Source organism: Cyprinodon tularosa, unplaced genomic scaffold (genome assembly GCF_016077235.1).
Source record: "Cyprinodon tularosa strain WSP-4 unplaced genomic scaffold, ASM1607723v1 ctg374, whole genome shotgun sequence".
In the NCBI taxonomy this organism is placed as follows: domain Eukaryota; kingdom Metazoa; phylum Chordata; class Actinopteri; order Cyprinodontiformes; family Cyprinodontidae; genus Cyprinodon; species Cyprinodon tularosa.
This window is the reverse complement of record NW_024039090.1, coordinates 100,314-117,507: the sequence shown is the minus strand read 5'-3', so window position 1 is coordinate 117,507 and position 17,194 is coordinate 100,314. Positions and strand designations below refer to the sequence as shown.

At 38.5% G+C, this 17,194-nt stretch overlaps 1 protein-coding gene across 1 annotated transcript in view; it reads right to left on the bottom strand.

Annotated features, from left to right (window-relative positions):
* Window positions 1-16,332, bottom strand: part of aebp1a (AE binding protein 1a) — a 41,436-nt gene extending 25,104 nt beyond the window's left edge. Inside the window, exons 1-2 of the mRNA XM_038296674.1 lie at window positions 15,868-16,332; window positions 1,049-1,285 (exon numbers count right to left, since the gene is read on the bottom strand). Of these exons, the coding sequence (XP_038152602.1) occupies window positions 1,049-1,285; window positions 15,868-16,126 (496 nt within the window). The 5' untranslated portion in view covers window positions 16,127-16,332. The remainder of the gene's footprint in view (window positions 1-1,048; window positions 1,286-15,867) is intronic.
* Window positions 16,333-17,194: the final 862 nt, after the last annotated feature.

Below are 17,194 nucleotides of genomic sequence, written 5' to 3'. Positions count from 1 at the left end.
ACATCCATGATGCGAATCTCCCGTTCCACCACATCCCAAAGATGCTCTATTGGATTGAGATCTGGTGACTGTGGAGGCCATTTGAGTACAGTGAACTCATTGTCATGTTCAAGAAACCAGTCTGAGATGATTCCAGCTTTATGACATGGTGCATTATCCTGCTGAAAGTAGCCATCAGAAGTTGGGTACATTGTGGTCATAAAGGGATGGACATGGTCATCAACAATACTCAGGTAGGCTGTGGCGTTGCAACGATGCTCAATTGGTACCAAGGGGCCCAAAGAGTGCCAAGAAAATATTCCCCACACCATGACACCACCACCACCAGCCTGAACCGTTGATACAAGGCAGGATGGATCCAAACCAGAACAAACCAGTTTGTTCTTAAAAAAATCATTAAGTTGAATATTGTTCCACCTATATAGAGGGAATTCTGTTCCATTATTGTTGCAAAGAAAATGTTTTGTAAATGGAAATCCAGAAATGAAACTTTTAATAAGAATGAGAGTAACTTTGCTGTTTTTTTCAGTTATTTTTTAAATTTCAATTTCTCGTTTCTTTTTTTTTTTTTTATTTAAGCAAAGGATATCTTTTTATATTTCGGTGTTTCAGATTGAGTTTTAGGAATTCCCTTCTTTTTAAAGTGCGTTTCAGAAATCACAATGTCAAGCCCAATACAAATGCTTTAGCTTGACAAAATATTGACCAATAAAAGAGAACAGAATTGGCAAAATACAATTTTAAAAAAGCGCAACTCATAAAACCTAAGTTTGGAAAACTAATTTCAATTTGAAAAATAAAAAAAAAATTATTCTGTAAAAAATTTGGGGAGAAAATATATTTGAACAAAATAAAACATGAAAAATAAATCTGAAAAAAGAAAATGTGAGGAAACAGCAAAGTTACCCTCCTAACATTTATAAATTTCATAGATTGAGATTTATTGATTGCATTTTTACAAATGTCCATTTGCACTTTGCTGGCAACAATAATGGAACAAAATTCACTCCATACTCGCTCCTGAAACCATAAATCTACGTGAACTCACTTGAACCCAGGCCCACTTCCTCTTCCTCCTTCTCCTCCAGAGGAGGGAGCGTCTCTGGCGGCACCGTGGTCACTGTCAGCTTTGGTTTCTTGGTGGGTTTGGGCACCTTTGGCTTCTTCGTGGACTTTGGTGGCTTTGGTTTCTTGGTTGGCTTTGGGGTTTTAGGTTTCTTGGTGGGCTCTGGACCTTTCTGCTTCTTCGCTTTAGCCTCTCGCTCTGCCGCCTTCTTTGCTTTGGCTTCAGGGTAGATAGGAAGATAATCCGTTAATTGAAACCAGAATGAAGCATGAAAAATATGCCCACACAAAGCAGCTGTGTAACTTCTGTAAATATGTTTCCTTTTGTGTTATATGAGCATAAAAGGCTTTATTCCCAGCAAGTTTTCTTTATTAAAATCATCAATCTACATTAAAGAAAACATTTACAAACAACTATTGCACCGCATACATAGAGAGCAGCCGGTGTGGAAGCAGCGCACCATGCTGGATCCTGACAGAGAGGATCCAGTGCAATTTAAAATTTGTTTCAGTTAGTCATGCGTATAATTAAAAACAGAGTGATGTTTGCTTAGTAGAGAGGTAGAGTGGAGGTAGAGTGTTGACAGCCCAAAAAAAGGAAAATTTCAGTATGGACAGACGTTTCTCCTCGGCTCTACCGCTTTCATACTTCATCCAAAATAGTTCGGTTATCCTGAGCTATTTGCTGTATTTGTGCTGCTATATGTTTAGGCTGCTGGATCACAATGGGACCACTTTCCCTCATTCTGGTTCATTCTATCTCTTTTGTCCCATTCTGCAGTATTTGTCAAGTTCCACCCATCACTTTATGCTCTCTCAGTTTTTTCTTCATATTTTCTTCATCCTATCCTGGGGAGTTTTGGCCTAATGGTTAGGGCATAAAACTTGGAATCCTTGGACGCATGGCCCAACACAGAAGAGTTACCTCCTCCAGACAAGACATCTACACCTTATGGACAAAGGACATTCTTTTGAGGACCAGAATGTTCACATTTTGGATAAAGAAAATAGATGAGGGGTGTGAAGGATAAACCAACGGGGAGTTTTTCCTCTCCACTGTCACTACATGCATGCTTGGTGTGAGGGGTTGCTGAAGAGTCAGTGACAAAATGCAATCTACTGTCTCTACATGCTCATCCAGGAGGAACAAATGTTACAAAAAAAATGACTGTATGCAATCAACTGGTTTTCCTCACCAATCTGACAGTATTGTCTCTGTAAGGTGCCTTGAGATGACATGTGTTGTGAATCGGTGCTATATAAATAAACTGAATTGAATTAAATTCATTAGAGTTGAACAGCTTAGAGTATTTTTTTTCTCTTCTCATTGAATAGTTAAAGTTTTGTCCAATAATATCTTAGAACTAAACCTTGCAGACAGGAAACCTTGAAAAACTTAAAAAAGAAAGCGTAAATGAGTTGCACCTGTTTTATACACACAAATGTTACCTTTTTTATTTATAAAAATGTTAAATAATGAAATTCTTGATCAAACCAGCTCTGGTCTCTGCTATGTTAAATCTCTTGTATTGCCTTTTTGTTTATTACGTTTCTCATAATCTTTTCCTAATAGATAAATTCATAATTTTAGTTCCAATGAAAAGAACTGCTCTCTTTGTGGTTTCTTATCTCGTCCTGTTGCCATGCTGGATCCATTAATCAGGGCTTCTATTATGCAACATGTTAGCCCTAAACTCACCCTGAATTAACTCAGTCGAGTTTGCTGATTGATCACCTGTTCTAAAACCAAAAAATCCTGCATAACGCATCGCTCAGCTCTCCTTCTGTTAGATTCTAACTACTTTTTCTCTTTTCTCTGTTTATTGTTGCATAAAGTGGCATTATTTACATGAAGTGGGGAGGATAAGTTTGGCTATCTTCTTCCCTCCCTGCAATAGTTTACTCCTATGTGCTATTTTCTCTTATTTAAACATGTGTTTAATGTATACAGGGGTGAATTTAGGAAATTTGGGGCCCTAGGCAAAGATAGAAGAGGACCCTTTGAATTGAGAAGGCAACACATAAAACAGACCTATTATACAGATACAGAAATGTTAATAGAATAGACATAACATTATTTGTTCTATGTTTTGTCCCTCTCTTCTTGTCCCTTTTCTAGTTGTTTTCCTCTCTATGTTTTGTACTCAGCCGACTTTTAATGCTGTCTCACATGAATTTATAGATTTTTTTCCAACCACTAAGATCATTCTAACTTAGCTGATTTTTCCTTCCTGTGTTTCCAAAAAGGCGACGGCAAAAGTAAATAACCTACTCCTTCTTTTCACTGTAGACAAGCCATGATCTGCTTATCTGTTCTCCATTATTCATTTGGATGAAATAATAGCTGAATGAATCATGACAGCAGACAAGATGGAGGACAGCAGGAGGCGGGGTTACCAATCTACTTGCTCTGGAGAGCAGAGTTCGCTGCTTTTAGATGTTGTAGCCAAAGTTTCCAGTAACAGGAAGGTGCCTTTTTGTAATGCAATCATGAGAGGGGTCTGGAAAGTCAATAAATATAGCAACAAAAGTGTTTGCAAAACTGCTGTTTGTTTTCAAACAGTTTGCTGCTGTCTGTTTGGACCTTTCTGCACATGCATAGAAAATGGACTGATCCAATATGGTGGACACTGAAAGGGCCCCCCCTGAGACACACTTAATATATAAGGATTCTGATGGCATTTTAAGGAAAGTATTTTTATCAAAAACATAATTATTGTGCACAAATAAGTAATAGCTGTATTAACCATACACGTAAAAGGAGTTTTATGGGGCCCTCAGGAACGTGGGATGGATGTATATAAAGTGTTTAGCATATTACGGTAATCCCTTTTGGAGTTGCTGATGACTTTTGGACATTATTTTTCTGTCGCAACATTAAAGGGCTCATCCCTATTAAAGACACATCATCTATTTGGAGATTTATTATGCTTTGAAAGTCTAAAATTATGCGCCTCGTTGCAGATTGTAGGTTTGATTTGTAGGTTTAAGCCGACAAAAGAGAACCATCTAATTTGTTTAATGTTTGTTTAAAACAGCCTCCAGGTGGGCAGGAAAAGTCTGGAAGGTGGGTAGAAATTGCTGCTCTGTCAGAATATGGAGTCCTGTGACGGAAGGCAACATTCCCCACTTAAAAGGTTCAATACAACAAAACCACAGAAACACAGAAATACTACAAGGTATTAAAGAAACTCAAAATCATCGACTCATCTGATGGACAGATATTTGTGGATTATATAACCTAAATGCAATTATTTATTTATTTGTTGAAATGATTGATGCTTTATATCTTTAGATATCCTCGATTATTCCTATTTTAATTTGTGTTACTCTTTATTAGTTTATAGAAGAAGGGATGCATTTGGTGGTTGTTAAAACTATTTCCATTAAAAATTTGTACCTGCAGCATAAAAACAACATAAAACAAGGGGCCTCATTTGGTCTGTAGTAAATTCCTGCATAACCTGGCTGACTGTGACCATTACATAACAGTGCTCAGAACAATCCTAATTTTTTCCCCCACTCATTAGTAGTGTTGTGCCAATGCCATTTTTGGGCCCCGATACCGATACCCGATACCTGGCTGTGCAGTATTGGCCGATACCGATACCATCTGTTCGAAATTGATGTGTGTGTATATATGAAGTACTAAATACTACTTGGATGTAAAATAATTGCCATCATGGCTTTGTCAAGCTGCTGCCTACCTTTGTGAAGCAGGAAAAAGACTACCGGTAATACAAAGCGAATCCAGTAGAACTTCACCAATACCAGTATGGGGTACTCATTAGCTAAGATCTGCACAATAAAGTGTTGAAAATGGCGTCTCTTTTTCTTTAAGAACTTGTTGATTTTGGAGCCTTTTGTTAGAAGTATATTAAAGGATTTATCTCTTTGAATATCTTTTAAAATTATGCATTAATTAAATCATCAGATTTTAATATTTTGGCAAGTACTGAATTAGATTAATGTGGAGCATTTTCATTTTTCTATTGTGTTTACAGCTTGAAGTTGGCCTGTTTTGCATTAATTGCTCCCTGATATATCGTATCTGGACACATATACAGTGCAAACAAAAAAATTATGGAGCGCAGAATGTATTAATTTAGCAAAAAATATTTTCATTGCAAATGTCTATTATTGATAGGCTTTCTTTAAATGTTGCTCAATTTCTCTTTTATTTAGATGCAAACGCTTGATAACAAATCTAAACATGTTTCTAAATAATAAATCTATATTTATGATTTCTACATCTTTTATCTATATATGAAAGTTATTCATTTTTTATTCTCAATGTATATCTAAATCATACATCTGATAAAATGTAATGCATTTATATATCATAAATCTGAATCTAAATATAGATCTAATGTGTTTGTCACCATCCTTTACCATGAATATGTTGTTATATATACATGTTTTATTTATCTGGATATTTCTTTTAAGTTGTTGTTTCAAAAATATTTACTTGATTTCTTTTTTTAAATCTTGGTGTGTGCAACTAAAATACATTGTCATTTTAATTTTCCCTTCACCCATTAACAGAATGACCATAAATGCCTGAAAAAGCATTAAAATCAGCTAGTGTTCTTTAAACCTTTGGAGCAGACTTCCCCAAAGTCAGTCCTTGAGGGCCTCTGTCCTGCAGGTTTTAGAGGTTTCCCTGCTGCAGCACAGCTGATTTACCTTGATAGCCGATTAACAGGCTTTTGCTGAACTGCAATCATCAGAATCAGCCAAAGCAGAGAAACCTCTAAAACCTGCAGGACAGAGTCCCTCGAGGACTGGGGAGGCTGCAAATCTGGAAGCACTGCAAACATCCCCCAGATGAGAGATGATTCTTAAGAAAACATGTTAAGAAGAATTTCTCTCTCAAGGCTTATATCTTACAAATCTTATAGTGTCTTATTTGCTTTTTTATTTTTTCATGCAACCCTAAAATATATCATAATGATTACTGTTCAGAATTCTGCATTTCCGCAGCATGTAAGAGGATTCCCATTAAAAAGATGTTTAAGAACTTTTGTAGCAAAGAACCTCATCCTGTTTCCACACTAATTCTTTCCATCTTGATGCTTACTTCATGTCCATCAGCAGATTACCGCCTACTCCACCTCAGTAATCACTATGCAGCCTTCAGTTTCCTGCTTTACTTTTATAGAAGGGCGGAAATGGGTTCCATGATTAAAGTGATTTTTTTAAGATGAGTGAGATTTTGTCCTTGTTTACGAACTTGTACTATTTTTTCAAAATTTCCAAAAAATCATTTGAGTAAATTGCATGTAAATTGATTAGCAGGTAAATCCGAGGTTCAGAAATGGTTAGATTGTCATGGAGCTGTTACACATATGTTAAACATGTGTGGAGTTGGTCATGTGTTGATCTAGCAGTTCTTGGAGCATCCAGCAGATAGGCTAAGCAGGGAGCGCAGGGCGCCATAATAGGATGCCTTCATAAGCAGCCCAGACAGCGTTACTGAGGGAAGAATGAGAGCAGTTGCTGGTGAAGATTCTCAGTCATCCAGGTCAGAGTTAATCCAGAAAAGTTAAAAAAAATAATCCACTGGACTTTGTTTCCAATTTTGAAGATGTTTCGCCTTTGATTAGTTTCTTTATTTATTCACCTTTGTTTTAATTACCTTATTTTTTATGATCCCTTATAATGTTGAACTTTATTTATTTATGACTTATTTTTTAAAAGTATTTATTTGTGTGCATGATATAATATTTTTGTCTGTTTTATTTTTCCTTTGTATTTTTTTACCCTATATATTTCTTCAATGCTATTTATTTATGCCTGTTTTTTTATCCATCCATCCGTCCGTCCGTCCGTCCGTCCGTCCGTCCATCCATCCATCCATCCATCCATCCATCCGTCGTTACTATGTCTTTTTGATGTTTCTTAATGATAGAAATATCCCAGTTGTTGTTCATTTGTATTTGGTGTTCTTGGTAAATTCTTTGTAGAGTTTCCTTTTGCAGAGACTAGAGCTGCTAGTACTTAGGATACTTCTCCTCAAGTCATCCATGTTCCAATTAACTATGATCAGCTTTTACTCTTACAGAAGAAAACCTGCTCCACAGCACCATGCTGGCATCACCGTGTTTAACCTCGTTAATTGTTCTGACAAAAATGGCATCTTCCACTAGCCTGATAAACCTACGACGGAGTATTAGGGCCACACATGAAGAGAAAAAATATTTTTGCCATGACGAGATTAAACTCGACATGTCGACTTTAAAGTCGACATGTCGACATTAAACTCAACATTTCGAGAATAAAGTTGAAATGTCATGTTGAGTTTAATCTCGACGTGTCGACAATAAAGTTGAAATTAGTTCAAGAGAGCCAACCGCTGCACAGGTTACATGCACAGAATCCAGAATCAGATATGCCTTGTGTAGATGATTTGGTCAAATTGTACTTTCTGTGATGATTATACAGTTATACAGTTGCAGCACGTCAAAGACTACCTTCACTCTTAAAACGCAGACTGCAGCTGTGGAGCGCGGTTGCTCTTTTCTCCAAACTTTGGAATGTCGAGATTAAAGTCGCCACGATATATCAACTTTATTCTCGAAATGGCGAGTTTAAAGTCGACATGTCGAGTTTAATCTCGTCATGGCAAAAATATTTTTTCTCTTCATGTGTGGCCCTAATACTCCGTCGTATAAACCAGACTAAATGTGAGATTAAATGTTTAATTCAGTCTGGCCCTGATGAATGAGACATCGGAATTATTGTTGATGATAACAACCTGTTGTCTTTTAAACCATGTCTGTGCCTATTGGCCAATGCTCTGACCAGTGAATGGAACTGACTGTGATGTAGTACGCGTGACAGAAAGCAGGTGGGGGAGTGTAAACAAACAGCCTGTCGGTAAAATGGCGAATACGTCCTTCTTAAAAATGAATGATCGTAGAGCCTCTTCCTGCTCAGGTTTGAATGAAAACCCCAAGTCTAATTGTTCCTAAACTGATTCCAAAGCTGAGTCAAATAAGAACTGTTCAATAGTTGCTACCATCTTCCTTGTTGTGCTTTCTCCAGAATCGCGCAGCTTTGTCGTCCTGCCCTCAAAACACCGCCCGCTTTGCATCCAAAAATTCAAAACACATCTCTGCGTTGTGATTGGCCACCCAGTTCTAGGGCCTGGGGCATTGATCGAGGCTAGACAACTCGCAGGCAAAAATGATTTTGGCCGTTGGTGGGTGGGGCTAGTTTACTAGGTTAATTTTCCACATAATTTCGTTTTTAACTAAAATTTTTACACATGTCTGCTGTAAAACAGCTTATGTCTTCCTTATGTTTTGTCTGCTGTATATTCCACATTAGAGTGCAGAAATAATACCTGGGATGTGACCAGATTTTCTCCTGTTTAAGCGACTTTGCAGTTGGGAATTTGCCTCACTCTATGATGTTAAAAGTGGGATATTGCTGTATAAGCTAAACCCCCCTTTAAAGAGTTTGGTCTGGGTAACGAACCTAAAAGAGCCAAGTTTACTCTGACACATTTATTAATTATGTGACTTCTGAAGGCTGTTTACTCTTTAAAGGGAAAGTCCGGTCATATTCAGAATTCAAACCTCTGAAAGTATTTTAAATATAAAATTATTACATACTGTTCAATAAATGATCAGTGTTTTTAATTAAGAGTCATTTTCATTTGAATGTGCTTTACTGGAGGCATCCATGTTTGTCAAAGAACACTACTGCCACCTACTGGTTTTTGACGTCACGGTGCGGTATCGGCTGTTGATCAAGTCCCAGTGCTGTATCTGGTGTTTGTCACAACGCGCTATTATCCAAGTCATCTTGAAAACATTCTTCTTCTAAATGTTACATATTACATGTTTTTTCTCTGGCCAGAAGTTCGATGGCAAATCCTCCCTCTTCAAGTTGGTAATCAAACGACGAACCCGTCCGTGGAGGATCAGGAATCAGAAAGATGAAATAACTCTTTATTTCACTTTTACCTGATGTATTCCAACATCCAGCTGCCATGCACGTGGGCATTGTCAGTTTAACTAGCTCTGGTGAATTTCAATGGTGAAGTCCTCTGGAAATGTGCTGGTCAACCAACACCTCCTGCCTGGTCAAGAAGGCTTACCAGCGCTTCTTCTTCCTAAGAACACTGAGGAAGAATAAGCTCCCCTCAACCATCCTGATGAACTTCTATCGCTGTGCAATAGAAAATATTCTAACCAACTGTGTAACAGTGCGGTACGGAAGCTGTTCTGTTGCAGAGCGCAAGGTACTGCAGCGGGTGATGAAAGCCGCCCAGCATATAACTGGAACTTCACTACCCACCATTGAGCACATCAAGGAGAAATGCTGCCTACATCGAGCCCGCAGGTGCCTCTGGACCAGAACCAGCAGACTAAAGAACAGCTTTTTCCCCAGAGCTGTCTCTTTACTAAACTCTAATATGCAATTACCTTCCACCGCAGTTTAATTTAGAAAGCTTCTGTCCAAACTTTATTGATTCATTTTATAGTAAAACCCATCTGTATATATGCTATTGTACATAACTGTAAAAACCCTTTTTATAGTACGATCCACCTGTATATTATATTTGGTACATATCCAGCTGTAAATTTAGTTCATAACAGTAGTTATCTATATATTATATTCATCTATTTGTAAGATTCTGTTTATAATGGTATTCATCTCTATACTCAAAGAGTAGAAATCCATCTCCTGTATTTATGGAACCATTATTTATCCTGCACTTTCTGCTACTGCACTTCTGGTTAGACCTAAACTGCATTTCCTGAGCTATCTCTATAGTTATGCTGCTATAGGTTTAGACTTTTGGAGGACATAGGGACCCCTATTTCATCATTCTGCTTCATTCTCTCTCTATTCTCCTATTCTGCAGAATCTGTTAGTTCAACCTCTGACGTTCTGCTCTCTCTGCTTTTCCTCAGAGTAGCTTTGCCTCGTTTGTTCCTGTTTGGCTGTTACGTCATCCTGGAGAGAAACATCAGCTGTGCTGCTTCCATCAACACCCTGGTTTATAGATGCTGGAGATCGGCCTGTTTTCCAGTGTGGTCCTGTTTCTCTGACCGTGACTGGCTGGATGTACTCTCTTCGTCCTCTGACATGGGAGCTGGCTCGGTGCTCGTCTGCCTGGCTGTGTGTTTCCTGGACGGGGCCGCCTTTACAGCTGCTTTTTGTATCTCTGCTTCTGTCTCCTTGAACCCCAGTCGGCCTCAGCAGATGGCCGCTCACACTGAGCCTGGTTCTGCTGGAGGTTTCTTCCTGTTAAAAGGGAGTTTTTCCTCTCCACTGTCCCTACAAGCATGCTTAGTGTGACGGATTGCTTTCGAGTCAATCAGTCGATGCAATGTACAAGGCAATTCGATGACTGCCTTGTACCTGTACCTGTGTAATGACAATAAAGTTGAATCTAATCTAATAATTGTTATTGATTGCAGATGTGTCTAGTAGTTCCCATTGATTTAGCTTGTAAAGCGGGGAGAATGGCGCTAGGCTTACCGCACTGTGACATCACTGCCGGAAGCTGTCAGGAGTGAGGTGTTACTATATGTGGGCAAAAATGGCCGCTCCCAGACTTATTTTTATTGTTTTACAGATTAATGCTAAATTCATTAAATCACCACAAATGTATTAGTTTTAGGTTTAAATAATGATTCATTGATCATTCCTTGATGACCGGACTTTTCTTTTAAACTGTCTAGTTTTGAAAGTATTCCTGAAACTGACTTTTGTGTTTTTTCTAGTTTTTATCGAGGATTCACAGCAAGAACTCCAGCTATTAGTTAAAACCCATTCAAAATGACTTAAACTCCAGCATAATTCAGAGGATAAACGGGATAAACTTTGACCCTGAGCCGAAGGAGGTCAAAGGAAAACATTCAGACTCTATCACATCACTTCAGTGCATGTTAGCAAAATTTTAAAAAGAGATAAAGGAATGTATGCGTTGCAGAAGCTGAGCTGCAGCTACAGACGTTTATGTAACTACTATTACTCAGGAAGATCTGGTAGCCAAACTTGTGGTTAAGGTTAACGCAGAGCAGAGGCAGAACATTAGTTTTCTTTTCTTTTTTTTTTTTTTTGCAGTGGTACAACTGAAAATGGGGCCTCTTGTAAATCTCCTCTCCCCTCTTGTGGAAAATTGTAGTGGAAACATTTCTGCTGTTAGTCATACGTTCTGCATTTCCCAGCAATAACGCCTTCCTCAGTCCTTTTTCCAATAAAACAAAAAAATCCTGTTCTCATTATCATTTTTTTTTTTCAAAATCCAACCTTAAAAGTTTTTACAGTCGACCTCAACAACAAACACACTCCCACAACCTGTGATCCTTGCAGAGACAACATGTTGCTGCGTTTGGGGACTGCCAGGAAAATGTCAGACCACCAGCTGAATCACTGCAAGCTTCTGGCCCATCATCCATGAAACAGAGTAACGTTCAAACAAACAAAATTCCTGCTGCTCTCTTTCTGCTTTTGTTTTGGAAAACTTTCCTACAGAGCTGCTGGGGCAGAAGAAACGTGGACTCATCCACTTTTTTTCTTTTCTTTTCTTTGCTTGCTTTCTTCTCTTCTCAAACTAAATGGCTTCCTGTCTCAGAGATTGATTGCAGCCTTCTCAGTCACAGTCGTCTCTGAGTCTCACTGCTTTAGGAACATTTCCAGATATTTGAATTGTGGCTTTTTTAAAGAGGTAGAAGCAACAAATATCTGGCCTGCTGTAGAATATTGCTCTGGGCTCCTTATTAAGTGGAAAATCAGATCAGTTGGTCCTGGAACCTGAAGTCAACGTCTAGTTTTAGAGAAGTCAAGAGCAAAACTGTCTCAATTTTTAACTCGTTACAAACCAGATTTGATCATCATTGTTATGTAACAGTTTTGGTTCTGTTAAGTTTTCTTTGAGTTTTCAGTTTCACGTTAATTCATGTATTTCTTTGTTTTCTAGTTTCTAATTTGTTGTGTTTTCTGGATGTATTAGAGTTCTCAGATTTTTCTTGTTGCCCTCTTGTGTTGGTCTATCTTTTCCCTAGCTCCTTTCTAGAGGCCTCTGTTCCCACCTGCTCCCATTGAGCTCGTTAGTCCTGTCTTTGTTCAGTCAGTCATAAATACTCTCCGTGTGCAGTTCCTCAGTGCTGGTTCCTAGTCTTTCTTCGTTTTTTGATTTTTTGATTCATGCCTCTGTTACCTGTGATTACTCCATCAAAACTAAAAGAACTCACCTCGGCTTCCTCGCCTCTGCGTTTGGTCCTCAAAACCTCAACCAAACCCTGACAGGTTATTGCTGAACCCATTGCCATATTTGAAGCAAGGTACATTTTTTAATAGAACTATTTCAGTAAGCATTGTATTATTGATTTCATTAACTGCCTTACTTTGCTCTGAGAAGAAATTATTCACATTATTTAAGCACGATCCGAAAACCTCATATTGGTAAGGACACTTAAGCTATGGCGGCAGTGCATGCGTGGTCGCCATAGTAAATGCTATTGAAAAACTCCTGGGCTGGGCTGTGTCCGCACTGCAAAAACGATCTAGAATAAGAAGAAATTTCTTAAATTAAGTGTATTTACCATTAATTTGAGTAGGTAAATGAGAGTTTGCAAATGGAGTATGAGTATTTTTACTCTTAAAATAAGATAATTGGATAATATGCATTTGAAATAAGACAATGCAATTGTGTTTTCTTATTTTAAATGTAAATTGTCTTGTTCCATTTGCAAAATGTCTCTTTTACCTCCTGAATCCAAGAACAAATGCATTTGTTTTAAGAAAAATTACATATCTTGATTTAGATTTTTTCCAGCATGACAGTCCGCCCTAATTGCTACACCATTTTAGATGAGTGTCCGATTGTCTAGTGGATGAAAAAGTACTCGAAATTTCTTACACTGCACCTTGAAAAGTAGTCATCATCCATGGTCACTAGATGAGCAGATATATCCTGGAATGCTTTGCCAGGACTGATCTACCCGCAAAGCATTATGGGATTTGTTGTCAGAATCAAATGACAGTGGCGACAAATAATACCATACAGGTAGGCGGAGTCACGTGACCAACGGGGAGCAATAAGTAGTGATCATCTGTCCATAGGTCAGTTAAATGAGTCACTATATAGTCCCTGCTCTATATAGCGATTGAGGGATCTAGGGATTATGGTGGACGTTTGGACACAGCCCTGGTCATTATCAAGGAACTTGAACCAGGAAGCAGTATGTTTCCTGGTGCTAATGCAGTTAGCATAGGGACTGACAGTAACCGATCCATCCCGGAAGCACAATCCGTCCTGCGCGAACAGAATAACTTCTGGGTAGGCATTACTTTGTTTTTCTTCCTTTTTTTTTCTTCTCTTTTTCCGGCAGGGGGCTCCTTTTTAATATTTTTGTATTTGTGTAAATGTTGCATATTCAGAAAAAGAAAAAAAGCAATACACTTTACTGTGTATTACTGTGATTACTCTAAACATGTCCGATAATGACGTCACACAATACAATGGAGAGCATTTAAAACGCATCCATTTCTTCCAAAAAAGTCTTCAATGTTTTCTATAAAATGTAGTTTAGCATTCTTTGTTTTCAGTGTATAAATAAGTATTTTCAGTGCCGTTATTACATCGTTTTTTGGCGATCCGGATTTTATTATTCTGTTTGCGCATGCAGGATCGTGCTTCTGAGATGGATCCCGTAGTGACAGGGACCTCCTGACCTCCCTAAACTAAATGGTTGCCCATCATCCTTTGCGTGACAGGACGTACTGGCACAGTCCACTGCATGCACTTCAACAAAAAGACATAATTTTTTCATGTATTCAATTAAATTAAATTCAGTTTAGTTCTATAGTGCCAATTCACAACACATGTCACCTCAGGGCACTTTACAGTTCACAAGATCATCCAGTCAAATTCATTTGAAGTTTCTATCTAAGGAAAACCAGTTGATTGCATTGACTCATTGACTTCAATCCCTCACACTAAGCATGCTTGTAGCAACAGTGGAGAGAAAAACTCCCTTTTAACAGGAAGAAACCTCCAGCAGAACCAGGTTCAGAGTGAGCGGCCATCTGAGGATCCGACTGGGGTTCAAGTGGGATTGATACTCTGTTTAACACGTCCTAATATTAGGGCCAGGCTAGAGATTTTTTTTGGTTATATAACGAGAATAAAGTCGTAAAATTACGAGTAAAGTCACAATAAGAATAGTCATAAAATTACGAGAATCAAGAATAAAGTCATAAAATTATGAAAATAAAGTCGTAAAATTATGAGAAAAAAGTCACAATGAGAATAGTCATAAAATTAGGAGAAACAAGTTGTATTTTATGACAAATCTTAGAAGAAGCACTTTCATCCCTAAATTGAGGAATGTCGAGCATCATGTGAAGTTAGACTTTGGCTCTGGTTTGACAAATAAGAAAATATTTTAGCACCAGCATCAAATCGGGCAGAAGGTCAAAGTGGTTGCTGATTGGTGGAGCTGGTCAGCCGTTCTATACTGGTCAGAGCTCGAAGCTTTCTTTCTGAAACAGGTTGTTGTATGATTACTTCATTCTCTAAATATTACGACTTTATTCTCATAATATTACAACTTTATTCCCGTAAGGTTACAATTTTATTCCCAAAATAAAAAATTTAAAATCTCTAGCCTGGCCCTAATACTCCGTCGTATAATATAAACCTATTGATATGTTCATGGTTTTATGACAGCGGACTTCAGCCATTTTTAATGAATTTTTGTAACTTTAATTGTCCCCATGGTTATGATGTCCATAAGGCTGAAGGCTGTCATTTTTCAGCAGTCCAGAGCTTCTTTTCCAACCTGCATAGAGATCTTACTGTTGAACTGTTTCCAGTATAGGAGCTACAATTTGAGGCATTCAGGCCTTATTACTATTAATACATTATTGGTGGTTCATTGACCCCCTGTTTGTGTAACAAATGAAAAACTTCTCTTAAAGGAGTCACCACCGAGATATAGGACTTTTTCATGTTGAAACATGTTTCCTGGTATTAGGCGAAATTATATGTTAAAATTATATATATATATATATGTGTGTGTGTGTGAAAATAGATTTTTTCTGGCATATATTAGGCTCTACCTAGTAGGTACTGTTCATGTTATCAGGAAAGTAGATCCAGATGCAGCAGCCTTGATCAATGGCTCAGGATGGTCATTCTGTCTATCTGTGTTCAACCTACTCAGGTCAAAAGATGCTTGTGCCTCTGCATATCTTAGGCTGCTGCGCATTAGACTCCCAGTGGAAAGAGCTCAGATGATATCAGACAATATTAGGAAATTAAATTGTATCTTCCAAATAGTCTACTGTACTCTTCCCCTTGAGCCTGTGATGGAATGGAGACCTGTCCAGGGTGTACCTTGCCTCTCACCCGTAGACAGCTTGAGATAGGCACCAGCATCCCTCGTAACCCAGCTTTGGATAAGCATGATGGAAAATGGATGGATGGATGGATGGATGGATGGATGGATGGATGGATGGATGGATGGATGAACTCTTCCCTTTGAGCCTTTTCTCTGTCTCATTCAGTTTAGCAGGTTTGGTTTGTTTTGTACAGAAAGTCTCTTAAGCAGAGTAGAGTAAATGTGATTTTCATAAAGATATGTTTGTTATGCATGATTTTCCTGCTTTCTGCAGCCCTGTGAAGAAACCAATAAGGATTTCTTTTGCATGGATGGTGATATTAACTAATGCAAATCCTAACTACCTCTTTAAGGCCCCAAACTTTAAATTGGACTTCTGACAGCAGGAGACGCCATGAAACGTCATGAAAAATCTGCTAGAACTCTTGCTTACCGGCCTCGATTTCCTCAGGGGTTTTCTTTTTCTTTGGTTTTGTCTTCTCCTCTACTGCAACTTCAGCTGGCTCGTCTGACAGTTCCCTTTCCTCTTCTGTCCTTGGTCCGATCAGTCCTTGGGGTTCTCTCACCTGAGCCTGGACTCTTGAAAGCTGCTGCTTCTCCACAGGTTCTTCAGTGCTGACCAGAACCCAACAAAGGCTCAGTCCGACCCAGACGACAAGCACTTCAGCCCTCATTTTTCTGAAATAAAGCATGAACAGGGAAAGCTCAAAATAGATTCAAAGACAGCTCAACATCTGACCTGCAGATGCAAGCGAGGCGTCTGGAGATGAGGACATGAAAAGGAAGAGTCTACAGAGTTTCCTCCTCTCTGATGACAGCCTGTGCAGCAGGAGAAGGAAAACACTGTGAGCTGAAGCTTTCAAAGCAGACGGCTGGCTGTGCACCAGTTTAACACACACACCTCCTTCGCTCCCTCTTTCTTATCCGTCATAGCCCTTCACCCCCTCTTTCCCCTTACCCGTCTCTGAGGAGAGGAGAGGGGAGGAGCATCAGTGATCTGACATTCCTGTGAGGAAGAAGGCAGAATGGGGGGAAAGGAAGAACTGAAGGAAAGTGACTGTTTAGCTGTAAACATAAAAGATGGACTCATCTCTGATTTTTATTTGATGCTTAAGGCTAATTAAGCAGTTTCTAGATTCACAAGGGAAATAAATATTTTGTTATTTCCTTTGTTAAAAACTTAATGACTCAAAGTGAAACTTTGATTATGAAAAACTCCTTCAGGTTGATGATTTTGTTGATAGGGCTGCTAGTTCTCCGTGTACAATGCAGCCCCTTTTGAAAAAGAAAAGCTTTTAAAAATAATAAGCTGACTCTCTGGTTTAATGCAGAGCAGCACACTGTGAAGCAGATGACCCTTTGTAGAGCAAGAGCAACATATTTCTCCCCTTTAATAGAGTAGAATAAGAATAATCCTAGATACCTTTTTAATACAGTCACCAAACTTACCCAGAGCCATAGCTCTTTGGAACCGTCCATCCCACCTGCTTTTAGAGGGAAGGATTTTATGGAGTTCTTTATAAATAAGACTAATTCTATTTTAAAAAAAGATCACTAGCACTTCACTAACTATGACTGGTTTATCTTTAGAATGTGAGGCAGCATCTGAGGTAGCCATAGAAACTGAATTGGGTTTAAACTGCTTTGATCCAATTGAACTTTCAGAGTTAGCAAAACTATTGTCTTGATCTAAACCTTTAACTTGTATATTAGATCTAGTACCATCCAGGTTATTAAAGGAAGTATTCCCTTTGATCTCC